General features: G+C 52.8%; 1 protein-coding gene across 3 annotated transcripts in view; it reads left to right on the plus strand.

The window, feature by feature from the left end:
- Positions 1–14,105, plus strand: part of RNF220 (ring finger protein 220) — a 214,325-nt gene that overhangs the window by 81,957 nt on the left and 118,263 nt on the right. Inside the window, exon 2 of one of the 3 annotated variants that reach the window (XM_053985583.1) lies at positions 2,093–2,167. The exons of the other annotated variants lie outside the window; for them this stretch is intronic. Coding sequence (XP_053841558.1) covers positions 2,093–2,167 — 75 coding nt within the window. The remainder of the gene's footprint in view (positions 1–2,092; positions 2,168–14,105) is intronic. 3 annotated transcript variants of the gene reach the window in all.

The raw sequence follows: 14,105 nt of genomic DNA on the forward strand, positions 1-14,105 counted from the left end.
AGGGGATGAGGCATTGGGTAGCTGTGCCATGGACCTTGGCAGTGTCAGGCAGTTTCTGCAACAAGGGCTCTTGTTTCTCATTTGATGTCCCTGCACTTCCTGGTGCCTTAATTTTCCTCCTGTCACACAGCAAGAGGACTTAGAGGGATGTGCTGCTGGGAAAGCTCTGTGGGGTGCATGGCACTGGGTTTGGCTTTTGCTTGCCTCCCCCTGCTCACTGCTCCCTGTCTGTTCCCTGTCGAGTCAGAGCCGTCACTTGTGCAGCCTGTACTCTGCCCGGTTTCATAAGGGAAACACTCCCCTTCCTTGTTTCACTTGTCCAAATTTTTGGCTGGGTTGGTTGGGAAGTGTCTGTCCGTGTCAGTGCTCACTGCCACCTAGACAGAAGTGAGAAACTGGAGAACACGTGGAAAGGCCAGCTCCTCACCAGCTTCCCCACCACACATGGGGATGCTCACAGCAGGGCAGGAGTGATAAACTCTCCTGGCGTTCTTGCATGGTTTTGTCTTTCCTTGGACTTATTTCTGCTCAGTCTTTCGCAGGACCATTTTTGTCCAAGCTGTTTCCAGCCCAACCTGGAGCTATTACCTGGAGGGCAGAAGGGTGCAGGTCAAACTTGCTCTGGAGGTTGTCTAGAGGTTCTTGGGGGATGCAGTCCCTTGCAGAGCCGAGCATGGACTGCTCCCCATGGGCTGTTCCATGGGAAGGGAATTGGGAGCCAGGACTTTTCCACTTGTTCACTAACATAACCTTGGGGCACCTTGGCCAAGTTATAACCCTGTTCCCCACCTAGGAGGAAAGGGAGAGGTGAGGGTGGGTGCACTGAGCATGCAATGGGCTCCAGGCTTAGTGGGAAGGGCAGGAGGAGGGAAATAGGAGCAGTTTTTACTGGGGGCAGAAGGATTATATTTGCAGCAGGGAGTGGGGTTTAATGCTTGATGAAGATGACTTCTCAGAGTGCTGAGGGTGATGGTGACTGGAGGCCCTTCCTACCATATAAACACCAATGAGTTATGGGTACCCCAGCCTCTAATTACACAGTCAGCCCCAAATAGGCTGTGTCTAACGAGGCTGACAGACTAATATCTCAAGAGCCCTTAATGTGTTATCATCTCTTGCTGTATGACCTCATATTTATAACTGCTCTGGTGGGAGGTTGAGAAATGTCCTTCTCTTCCCCAAGCCCCCTCCCCAACTTTCCCCCCCCAGAGCAGCAGCTCTTCAGCCTCATCTGTTAGGATCAGGAGGAGAGAGGCGACTTCTTTCCATCCATCATCAGAGGAGTTCACGCTATTAGATGATTAAAGACATCTTTTATAATATTTGGAAGAGGCTTTGAAATGTCTCTCAAACAGTATGATTAATGCCTGCTTAACCCTTGCCTGGCTGGGATGGCATGGTGGGGAGGCAGGTGCATCCCAGGGCAGGACTCTCTGGGCATCTCAGCGGTCACCCAGCCGTTGGGCACCCCAGGCCCTGACAAGGTGTGATTCATGAGCGTGGGGCACCTGCAGGAAGCTCTGGCCTCCAGGCAGTTTCTAATGCACCCGGGGACTTTGTGGTTTCTGAGGCTGCAACGGTTGGGGCAGAAGGAAGCCCTGTCTGCCCCCTCTCCAGCACTTTCACAAGAGGCCCCAGGGCTGTGCCAGTCCAGGTCTGCAAGCTGAACCATTCCACACTGATGCTGTGGGTTTCAAGGAAGGGCAAGGAGAGGGGGTGAACAACCTGTGCCCATTCCCAATTGGCCTGAGCTGGTGGAGTGCTTGCTTTCCTAATTTCCTGTTCTTTTTACTTTGTTGCTCCAGATGAAGCCTCTCACAAAAAATTGTTGGCATCTTAGATACTCCTGTAAGATCCACCTTTAGGGTGTAGCAACCTTGCTCCAAGTTTGCCATAAGGACCCATGGGGCTGGTGGACACATTCACACTAAAATTGGTGTCAGCATTGCCAAAGGCCAAATTACTGGTGTTCCCTGATGTTAGTTCCCTTGGGGGAGTGGAGATTTGGCCTCAGATGGGGGAAGTATGCCCACCTCCTTTGATCATAGGCACAATGTTTCATAATCTCAATTTCTTGTCAATTGATTGCCAGATAGAAGCGACAACCAAAGAGGGCCCCAGGCGTCTGCAACTGCCACTCATCGTATGATTTTAACTCTCCCCCTCTGTAAGTTTGCATTATTTTCTTCTTCTTGTTGTTGTTATCTAAAGAAATCTCCTCTCTCTCTCCCTCCAAAAAGCCTCCTAGAAATTTGAACACCCTTGTTGATTTGGTATTCAGTGTATAAATAGCTAAGAAGGGTTAATGCATGATTAATAGGTGTTTTATTAAAATGGTTACTCTGTCATTATAGTGTCAAAAGGATCAATAGATTTCTTATAATCATGGCTTAAAATAATCTTTAGCACCAATGCTTATGTGCTTAAAACCCTGAACAGGGCATTTTGAGGACCTGGGGGGGTCTCCTGTTAACTCCTTCCAACTCTTTTGTCACCTGAAGTGTGACTATTCAGATGGAGAGAAGTCAACAGGGGGCTGCACATTCTGTTATGGTTACTATCCGCCTTATTATTGATGGGTATTAAAATTGTCACACCTGAGAGACAGAAAAGGGAAATGGAAAGCAGAAGAAAGTGGGGATGCAGCTGGATAAATGCTCTTTGTTATAACAGCAGCACCTGAGTGGAGCAAGGCTGGGACATGGCCAGGCTGTCTCTGATCCATTAGGTGCCTCTGCAAAGCAGCAAACGTTGGCCAAGCATCACCCTTCACAGCCTGGCTCCTTCTCCAAGTTGCACTGCCCCTACACCAGGGTAAGGTGGGGGGATTCCAGCCTTGCACAGAGGTGAAGTCATGTGCCTGGTGTGAGGCAGTGCGGCAGTGGCCAGGGAGGACTTGCCCAATGCCACCGGAGTCACCTCAGCCCCAGGGGGTGCTTTTCTAGAAGCTGGATGATGGTGGGTCTGGTTGGCCCAGCCCTTTGGGATGTCTGTTCCAAGCTGCTGTTTGCTAACTCCAGGAACACCGTGACAAATCCCAGAGATGCTGAGCTGCCGACCCCCAGCGCGAGGTCTCTGCAGGAGGAGGTGCTGGTTTAGACAGGCTGACATGGGAGCATCTGAGCCAGCCCAGGCAGGGGGAGAGCAGCGCCCCTCTGCCCCCTCACTGCCCCACACAGCATCCTCTCCTCCAGCAGAGGAGAGATCCAGAGGTCATGCAGGGGGTCTCTGGTGCAGCCTGGACAGCAATGCAAGAGCAACTGGCACTATTTCCTGGGTGTTTCCTGAGTGATTTTGGCAGCCTTAGCTGTGGATGTTGTCTACACCGCTCATGTAATGGAGACCTAGACCTGCTGCCTAGGGAGCAAAGTACATGTTGGTGTGCTGGGACCAGTCCTGGTGGCCTGAAACCCCTCCCTGTGCCTCCATTTCTCCCTCCCAGGTGCATTTGTGCCACTTCGGTGCAGCCCCTGGCACTACAAGCCTGCCCAAGGTTGGAGACTCTCACTCAGAGGCTGCTGGGATCTGGTGCTCTCTGATGATTTGGCCATGCAGAGTTACTCTGCTGCAGCCCCTCTCCTTCACTCCCTGGCCCTGCATGAGGGCTCGGCCCCACTCCCCACCAGCTCTGCTCCCTGCCCAGCCCCACAGCCCAGGCCAGCCAGCTGGATTCAAACCAGTCAAGGTGACATAAAGGCAAGGTCATCCTGTTACTTTCCCTTTCTCTTCCCTGCCCCTCCTGCACTCAGCTGCTTCAGGCTGGCTTGAACAGCTCCCGCCTCACAAGAAATCCCAAGTTTAACCCATCCAGCTGGCAGGTGTGTACCTGGCACAGGGATCTCAGCCTGCTGGGAGGATATTGCTGCCTCCACTTCCCACCCCCACCAGTGCTCTGTGTGGGGCTGGGCAGAGATGTTCCAGACTGTCTGCATCCAGCCCTCTCCATCCCTGTCTCATTGCTCATTTCTGGGCTATTATGTTCGACAGGGACAATTTCTTTCTGTCTGGAGCAGATCCCCAGACAGTCTCAAACCTCTGAGGATTTATCATCTTGAGCTTTTGTTTGTGGGTCTCCAGGACCCTCTGCCCCAAGCCCAGATGTTTCTCTGTCTCCTCCATGGGGCCTGGTGGCCCCCAGGAGCACTGACCTTTCTCTTCCCCAATGGATGTCCAGTCATGCAGCTTCCCCACACCCTGGTCACACATATGCATACAAAGGCTGCTGCTGGGGGCAGGATGCTGCAGTCACAGAAGCAGGGGACATGTCCATCTTAACCTGCCAGAAAGTCGTTGACATGGCTTTTTCTGGCTTTGCTTTCCAGGGCTGCCAAGGGAGGTGGCCCAAGGAGGAGCACACTGGGCTCCCAGCACAGGAATCTCCTGGGATACTGAGATCACGTTCAACCCACCCTGGGACTGGTGGGGGAAGCCTGGGCTTGTCCCCTTGCAGCCCCCAAATTGCATCCCTGCTTGCCTCCCTGCTCCACAGCAGCTAAGCAGCTGGGAGGGCTGGGCACAAGCAAGGTGTGACCCCCCCACCCAGCCCCTTGCTTGTCTCAGGGGCCAGCAGGGGTGTACCCTCATGTCTAGTACAGCTGAAACATCAGCAGCCACCTGTTCTGAGTGACAAAAGGGTGACAGTGGGGCAACTCTTCATCTAAGCAGATGTTCAGCTGCCCTGCGACCAGGGTGGGGAGTTTGGGGTCCCTCCCAACAGGTTCAGGTCTATTAGGACAGAGCTATTGACTAGCACAGTCAGCAGCTGGGGTTGTGTTTCCAAATCACCACCACTGCTGTGTTAGATGGGACCCTGCTTGTCACTTTCATCCTGTGGCAGAGGCCACTGTGTCAGTGACTGAAAGCTGATCTGGAGGGCAGTGGAGTGTGACAGAGAAGGAAAGGGGTGCAGGGCTGGTCCACCGAAGCACCGCCCTGCAGCCCCATCCCCTCCCTGGCTGCCCACATTCCTCTGCAGCAACGCCAGGAAGGGGGGGAACCAACCTTTGGCATGTTTATTGACACTCCCTGAGTTCATACTGCGACTCTACAATCTTTCCCTGAGATTATTAAGAATTAATTGATCACTTTTATATTCCCCCCGATACCCGGTGCTGCTTTGCGACAGGCGGCAGGAGGAGGGAAGGGAGGCGGGAGGAGGGTGGGGTGTGTGTAAAAAACACACTGATAAATGTTAATTACTCTTTTACAGCCCTTGTCAAATTCCAGAGCAAGTCGTAAATTCATTAAACTCTAACGGATTAAGCACATGCAGCTTATTTAGTTGCCATAAACAAGATCATTTGGATGTTGATTTTCCCCTTTTTATTGCTGCAGCAGAAAAGAGGAAAAAAATCAGATGAGGGAAGCAGTTGGTGGTTACGAGGGAGTCAGAAAAGTTTGGATTTATTTCATATCTTGTTTCCTTGCTCTGTGGCAGCTCTTTGTATTGTATCAGCCCTTGGGTTGTGCCAGCGTCATTCTGGGGAGTCTGGCCATCCCAGGAGCCGTGTCCATACCCCAAGCAGCATGGACAGCCCTGGAATGGGAGGGCCATGTTGTTCAAAGGGTGTCCATGTCTCCTCCATGCTCCAGCAATGCTTTTACAATGCTGAGGCTCTTAAAGACCCAAGCAAGACCTGGATGAGCAGAGATCAGATTCTTGAAGACCTTTCAGTGATGTTTTAGGTTGTGATTGCTGCTCTGCTCTCCATTATGCTGTCCAGTGTGGGAGGTCTCCAAAGGTAAGCTGTCTCCAGCAAGGCTCACCCAAGGCTCTGGGATGCAGGAGTCTGCTCTCAGCCACTCTAGAAAGGACTGAGCAGACCGAGTTAGCATAGAAGCAGCTCTGCTCATTCTGGAATGTTTCAGCTCACTGAATGCTATCCCCAAAGTGCTGACTGTGCCCAAGTGAGTGAGGTGACCCCTATCAAACTCAGCCAAGACAGAGAAGAGACAGGAAAGGGAAGTCATGCTGTTAGACAGGGACATGGTGCCTTTGGCTGCTCTGAACACAAGAACGTGGCCCAAGGTCTGCCAACCCACCCAGTGAGCTTGCCATCCTCTGCTTGCCTGTGTTAATAATCCAGGCTGACCTCCTGAGCTGTGGGAGCGGTGGAAGGAGAATGAAAGGAGGGTCATGGAGATTAATTAATACTCAGGACTCTAATTACAAGTTTCTTCAACACTGGACTTCGAATAGGAACAGGCTCCGAGGCAGCCCTGAGTCCTGCTGCCCCTCAGCTGGCCCTGCTGAAATACCTCCTGCTGCCTTGCAGGAATGGTTTCACTGGGAAAGGGATAGCAATTAGGCCCTGGGCATCAGCATCTCCCACTGCAGCTCCAGGGCTCCAGGCTGTGCCAAAAAGTTGCCACACTGCTGCATAACTCTGTCCATGCCTTGGGCTCAGTGTTGGAGACCTGCTGCCATCCTCAGCATGCCCAGGTCCCTGCCTTGGTCCAGTGGGACAAGAGCAGGAGGTGGCCTGGGAGACCAGAGGTCCTTGGTGGGTGTCACAGCCTGGCTCTGTGCAGTGGAGGATGCTCCACAGGTGTGGTGCTGGCAGGAGCCATGGCACTGCTGGTTCTGTGGTGCTGGTCACCCATCTCCAGCAGTGCTGGCCCTGGGACACAGCTCTGCTTCTCCAGCCTCTCCCAGCCTCTGGCAAGGCTGTGGCTCACCAGGAGCTGCAAGCAGCCATGCATTGCAGGCAGCAGAGGGAACTCTCAACACCTCACTGGAGCCTGGCTGCTGCCAGAAAAATTTCGGGCTTTTGCTTTGGAGTCCTCAGCAGCTCTTCACCTAAAGGAGGTGACCCGGGCACTGGAGGGGTGCTGGCTTCCTCCCACCCCATTTTAGCCCATCTCTGAAATGGGTACATGTTGTAGATGTTGGGTACACACCCAGAAGGTCTGAGCTGTGAGTACCTGCCTAGCTGCACCAGCCCTGCTCCCCTCTGCATTTGCCTCTTGAGGGGCAGAGGGAATGAGAGGAGCTGCCAAAGTGCTCAAATAGGATGACAAGGAGCTGCCAACATTCAGAACCCCATTCCTAGCAGGCATTTCCCTCCCTCAGCCTTTGTATCAAGTACAATGTGCACAGATGCCAGCAGAGGCATCCCTGCCCATCAGATCCCTCTGTGCTTTCCTGCTGTGTGAGGTGCCCTCCAGAGATCTCCCTGGGGTTCTGAGCGCAGGCGGGGCATCCAGGGGTTAACGGAAGGAGCATGTCCCATGCTAAGCAGTAGCTAACAGCCACCAGCTAATAACTTTATGGCTTCAAAGCAGGGCATTTATCATGCTGAAGTTTGTTTATGCACAAGTTATATAGCACATTATACCAGCACTGTGTTTGGCTGATAAATTCTCTGTGACAAGCAAGGCTACCAATGGGGACTCACCAAGTCCAAAAGACCAGTAGCTTTTTCCTGAACTCTGCTTTCCGAGATAAGGGTGTTTTTTCCCTCTTTTGTTTTACAAGGAGGAAAGCAAAAAATTAGACAACCTGTAAACTTGGGGGGAAAAAAAAAAAAAAGAGACTTTTATTGGATAAGTTGTTCAGTGCCATGATGCCCCAGTGTGGGCATAGGAGAAGGTTCTGACCCTAGTGAGGAACAGATGAGCTGTGCTGGCAAGTGATGCTTATGGGCCCATGGCCTCATTGGGCATATACTGAGTGAGCACTGTCAGGCTCTGGGTGTCTCCAGGAACAGCCTATATCAGTCCTGTTTGCATTCATGGAGGGTTTTTTTTTTGTTTGTTTGTTTGTTTTTGAGGTTTTTTTGGGTTTTTTTTTTTGCAGAGGTATTAGAAGGTGCTCTGACAGCTCTCTGGTTCTACACAGTGTTTCTAAAATGAGCCATAATCATAGCATTCAGCACTGTTTTGAGGTTACACGTGTGTGCGACTTGTTACTGCTTCAACACAAGTGCTGTGTTCCCCTGTACCCCCTTACTCTGGGTTCAACTGCTTTAATCCCACTAATAATAATGACCTTCACATTTCTGGCTTGCTCTATCACAGGAGCCAAACCCACTTTGCAAACATTAACAAGCTCGGCCTCCCAACTCCATGCAAACATGATAGGTCAGGATTATTTTTCCTGCTGCAATGATGGGGAAACTGAGGCATAAAGCAAGGAGCGTGCTGACCTGAACCCATGCAGAGGGGCACCCTTTGCTTTAACCAGTAGACCTCACTCTGCTCCAGTTTGGACCAGCATAGGCTTTTGTAGGTCTCACCTCTGAAGCAAGACCTGGGGCTGGTGGGATGCAGTGGGACAAATCTTGATGCCAGGACCTACCTCTGGAGTGGCACTGAGGGCTCTTGAGGCAGAAGATGTTCCTCCTGCTGGGGAGTGGGGGACACACTGTAGGGCTTGCAGTGTGCCAGCTCATCCCGGCCTTTTCCTGTGGAGCCATGCCCACAGTGCTTGTCCCCCTGCTGCAACAAGCAGAAAGCCCCCACCATGATCCAGTGTCCAGTGCCTAGGCAGTGGGTATGTGAGTGCCCAGCTCCCTATGTGAAATGTGCTCTGATGTGTGCCTGCTGGGGCTGCCCGGTGAGGGCATCTTGGTGCATTTACCTGTGCACACACAGGTGTGCATGAGCACGGATCGATGAGTGCACCAGGTACATCTCCGTCTCCAGTGCCATGTTAGGATCCACCCGTGGCTGCCCATCTACATGGCCGTCCCCAGACACGCAGCCATCCCAGCCTGTGCATCTCCGGCCGCATCCCTGTTGCTCCCCCAGCTGTGTACCTGTGCCGGCGTGCACGGCCATGGGTCTGCATCGGTGGTTGCGTGCAATGGCCCCTGCAGGCTGTAAATACTGGCGGTGTGGCGGGGAGGTTGAGCGGTTTATGGCTCAAGGTCAGGCCCGTGAATCATAAAAAGGTGTCGGAAGGAGCATTAACTCCTAGCCTTCGCTTGGTCTCTGTGTGGTTTCAGGCGGGGCCCCGAAGGCAGTGATTAAAGGGTGCACCTTCCCCTTTCAGTTTTACGGTAAAAGGAAAGCAGTAAATTAGAAGCCCACAGGCTGGGGCAGGCCAGGTCCCGCCAGCACAACAGCTAAGCAAGTACCTGCCGTGCGCCCCGAGACTCTGCCACTGGCTCTGCACACCCCCCCAGCATAGCTCCCAAACAGCCCCTTCCCGTGGCTGTCCCTTTCTGAGGAGCAGTGTCCAGCCATGTGGTGGGCATGGCAAGGGACATCCCTCCATCCTTGCCCAGCAACAGTTTGGGGTGTCCGGGGCTGTTCAGTCCCGCTCACCCCATAGAACAGCAGCGCCTCTTGCTCTGCACCTTTTTATTACTCCGGCTGTAATTAACTCCAGTGATAAATTTTTTTAAATCCAAATAGATATAATTAACGTTTAATGCCCCTGTTTTCTTGTGAATTGTCAGGACTATTAAGAGCTGAGTATTGATTGAAGAGGCGTATGTTTCTGCAGCTGAGGTGGGACTGCTGAGACAGAGACAGAGAGCCCTGATAAAATGGTTGGGTCCTGTCCCACATCTACGCCTCAGGACAGTGAGTTGAGGCTGGGGAGAGTTGGGGCAACATCCAGCACTGCAGGGCTGACCCTGGCCCAGGGAAGCAGGGAGGAAGGGATGAAGGTTCTCTTATTTTTTCCCACCACTCAGCTATAGGTACCCTCCAGCACTTTGGCCTTTGCTGAGCACTCAGTCATAGGCATTGCTGCCAGCATATGCTCTAAACTCGCCATGTCCTGGAGAAGGGCTTTCAGGGGCAGAGGTGTGAATGCACCATGTTCCATTCTCATACCAGATCCTGCAGCTGACCCACCTTGCAGCTACCCTGGCACTCTGGCCCATAACCACCACCATCTGCCATGAGACATAGGAAAAAACACTTCCCCTGAGCTGCTGCTGTTGCAGCCAGTCCTGATAAGGCACTGTATGAAGGGCTGAGCCACTGCCAGACTGATTTCTCCCAGCTTCTGACAGGGCCAGTGCACATCAGCCCCAGGATCATTGCAGCCCTTCTGGCCCTGCTTTCCAGTGGAAGGCTAGGGCTTGGCAGAATGAAGAATGCAGTCGCATGCTGTGCCCCTGTCCCTGGGCTGGACTGAGCATTAGAAGTCTGAGGAGGAGAGGAAGGGAGCCTTGCAGCATGCCAGGAGAGAAAATATTCCTCCTTTCCCCTAAAAAAATGTGCTTTTTCCCCTGGGGAATGGCATTGCGGAGCCCTGGAATTGACGCAGCTGCCAGAGGTGATGGATGGTGCCAGCTGATGGAGCAAAGCGGGTCAGCAGAGCAGAAACCAGCAGGCACAAAGAGAGAGCATCCCTGCTAACCAAGGCAGGCGGTGACACCCTGTGCCGGGGCTGGGCCCACAACAGCCCTCTCTCTGTTGGGCTGGAGAGTTGGCACAGCTGGAGTACCTGGGGTGCCATCCTGCGATGCCCCCGGCTTCACCCCAGCTGCACCCGCCAACAAGAAGGGCTTTTCTTCATCTCCACACAAGCCCTGATTGTTCAGATGCTTCCCCTGCTGCTGCCTTGTTCTTTTGCCCTTCCCAGAGATGGTTCTGGGAGGAAATGGAGGATTTGCAACATCTGCATGACCAGAGCTGCTGGGACTACAAGGTTTCAAAAGGAACTGAGAATTCTCATGTGATTCCAGACCAGGTTGTCTTGGTCCAATCAGCAGCCCCGTTCCAGGACATCTCAGTTCCCTCAGCAGCTGTGCTATGTGGCTGTGCAAGCCCACAACCCACCCTATCTCAGTTTCCCCACCAGTGGCTGAGGTCCTGCTTCACCTTTGCAGGTGCACAGCAAAGAGTGGGTGCATGCATGTGAGACAAGGCACTCCTAAAAACTGGGGAGCTGCAGTGCCAACTGCCCAGGCCAGTTGTGCTGCCAGGTCCTCTGCCTCCCTCCTGGGCAGACAGGACTGTGCTGGCCATCTCACAGATGAGAAGGGGAAAACTGAAATGTGGAAGTCTGGGCTGGTGTATTGGAGGGCTCTCCAAGAAGGGATCTGGCCACCTTCTGACGCTGGTGGGAGGGACTAAATTTTTCTAAATGGTGGAGGCAGTGACTGCAGACAGAGATCAAAAGACAAGGCAGCTGTGTAAAATCAGCCCAAACATCACTGAAACTTGTGTGCAGTCTCTGTTTGCTCTGAGAGACATGTAAAGAGCCTCTGGGTAGGGGATGGGACAGCAGCTTGCAGGGATGCCAAGGGGATGCTGGCAATTTTGCTGTGACTGGGGCTTACAGACACCCACTCCAGCCTAGAAGCCCCTTGCTCTGCCAGCAGGAACTGTCTTTTCCCCAAGCGTTGTCCCCATTAGCCACTCATGGGAGGGCAGGATATGTCCCCCTCAGGTGGGTAGGATCCAGAGGAGATCCAAACAAAGGCAGGCCACACTAAGCTGTAGAAAGGAAGAGCTCTTTGGAAGGCTGGAGACTCAGGACTGCAGGATGCTCCATCTCTCTTGTGGGGTCAGGAGGATCTTTACCTTGCTTTCATCCAAGCATAAGGAAGAGAAAAAGCTCCTGCCTCAGCTGGAAGGCCATACTTTTTGCTCAGATCCCCTTGGACAGAGGCTTACAATTTCCTCTGGGGATGCAGAGCTGCATTGTTCCTCCTGCAGCCTGGGGATACTGAGCAGGTCTCCCCCAGATGTGTGTCAGGAAGGAGCCCAGGCGTCCTGGCTCCGATCCCATGCTCTGTCTCCAGCTGAGGGATGTGTGCTAGCTGAAGCTGCTAGGCTGAGGGATGTATCTCTGGAGGGATCTGAACCCTGAACTGTCATCTTTGCTCCCCAGCAAACCCAGCTGCTGAGTCCCTGTGCAGCGCTGCCGACTGCTGCTCCGGCAGATGTGAAGAGGAGGAGGAGGAGTGCAGGAAAGGGGCTCAGCTTCAAATCGATTCTGAGCACTGTGATAAGAATCTCTTATCACCCTTGTCATTGTAATGGCTGGGACTGAAATGCTGGGCTGAGGAAGAGTTAGGTTTTTGCAGACCAGAGGTGAGGAGGAGACAGGGCACAGCAGGGAGCAATTGTGGCTCTAGAATGAAGTCCCAAGGCTTTGAGTTCCTGCTTGCTCTCCAATGGCATTCTAAAGCAGCTTTCTTTTCCCAGCCTTGGATGTGCCCCCAGCTTCTTTCTCCAGTTCCTTCCAAAGAAAAAGAGCTCCCGGTGACACAGATGAAACACAGTGAAGGAATGGGTCCAGTGCATCCAGACCATGCATGGTGGTAAGGGGCACACAGAAGAGCAGTCCTGGGGGCTGAATATTGCCAGGAGAGACCAAGAGTGAAAGGAAGAACTGAGAAGTTCATGCTCCCATGTTTGCAGCTTCCTCCAGCCTCTTCCCACCTTCCCCTGAGCCAGGCTCAGCTCCATCCCTTTAAGGGGTGCAGCACAGGAACCCAGGTTCCCAGGAGCCAATGGTACCCAGGAGCCAATGGAGCTGACAGGGATCTGGCAGGGATTTCAGGCCTTTGGGAATTCCCTCTGTTCCCACTGCTGTCCAAAAGCAATGGGTAAGGGAAAGGGAGCTACTAAGCTTATGTGCTCCAGGTGGTTTAAGACTACATAATGATAGCACTGAGTACCCTCATCTGTAAGAGGCTCCCCTGGTGCCCTGCTGCACCTTCTGCCTTTAACCCTTCACGCTTCTTCCCTGCATTTATTGTTGATTGGGATTCCAAGGTCATCAAGCCTTGCAGAGGTGCAGATAAAATCTAAGGCTGCTGCAGTTCCCTGCATCTCCAGCCCCACCAATCCCCTTGTCTATCTACAATCTCCCTCCTCCTGCTAAGCTTTTCTCTGGCAGACAAGCCCCAGAAGGTTAAACAGCAGCAAGGCCACTTCTCTGTCCTCCTCCAACAACCATGCAGGTGGGGGATGTGTCAGCTTCCCACCTGTCACCCTGTTCCCCTTTGCAGTGGCTGTGTGGGATGCCCTGCTGCCAGGTGGGGATGGCCAGGCAGGGACCTCAGTACTGAGGAGGGCAGCACTGTTCCAAAAGGCTTGCCAAGGGTCTGCAGCTGCCTGGGAGGTTTTTCTGCTGGTTCCACAGTACTGGTGTCAAAAAGACCCTTCTTGAAAGATCCCAATAGCCCCCTGCACATGGGTGCCCTGCTATTGGGAGCTCTTAGCCAGGGTGAGGTGCCCCAGTGCATGGCAGAGCTGGGGACTTGCACAGCAGGGGCTTTGTAGGGCCCAACAATTTTTCTGCTGGAGACGATGACTCTGAGCAATGGACTAGTTTTTCCTATCCTGGCCCAGATCCAGGTTTCATGGCTGTTTGGTGGTCAGAGAAATGGCCCACCACTCTCAAGAGACACTTCAGGACTTGCCCATTTAATTCCAGGAGGAACAGTGTCACGTCGAGAGAAATTGGCCCCACCAGAGGATTTATTAATTTCTCCTTCCCTCTGCCTCCTGACAGGGGCTGTGCCAAGATCCTCAGAGTCATTTTGCTAAAGCCAAGGGGAGCTTAGTTCTTAAATGGTTTTCATGCCACAGTGAAGTTTAGTGCTTGTCAACAAGTCCGAGGTCTTGCTGAAAAGCCTCAGCAAAACAGAGCAGCAGGGGGACAAGGAGAGTAGTCAGCAGTGCTGGGAAGGGGGGAACACATGAGCCAGATCTCCAAAGCACCTGCATACATGGGAACATGGCATATCCAGCTCTAGGTATCCCCACTAGAAAATTTGGTTGCTTCACTCTTCAGCAAGAGTTATATTTGGCCCAGCTCTTAAGTTTAAACCTCACGGAAAAACCTTTTTTAAACATCACTAATGTGGGAAAACAGAGCTGGCCTGTATTTTTCAAGTCCTTGCTTTTGTAGGCTTGCAGAAATAGATGTACACACTATTTTGTGTGCTGTATTCACCAGGATGCTTTTCCTGCTGAGGCAAGCCTGGAGCTGGTGGGGCTGAACACTGTTGCAGTAACGTGCTGGCTCTGCAGATGGGGATAGCAGAGCTCAGAAAGTAAAGCCAGCTCCAGATGATACTGAAAAAGCTTGCCCTGCCTGGGGAGGACAGGGAAGACACCCTCACCTCCTCAGGCATCCCAGCTGCCCTGCCAGGGAGGAGAAAACCTTAAAGTAATTCTCTTTCCTT

The sequence above is a fragment of the Vidua macroura genome, chromosome 9 (assembly GCF_024509145.1).
Source record: "Vidua macroura isolate BioBank_ID:100142 chromosome 9, ASM2450914v1, whole genome shotgun sequence".
Lineage (NCBI taxonomy): Eukaryota > Metazoa > Chordata > Aves > Passeriformes > Viduidae > Vidua > Vidua macroura.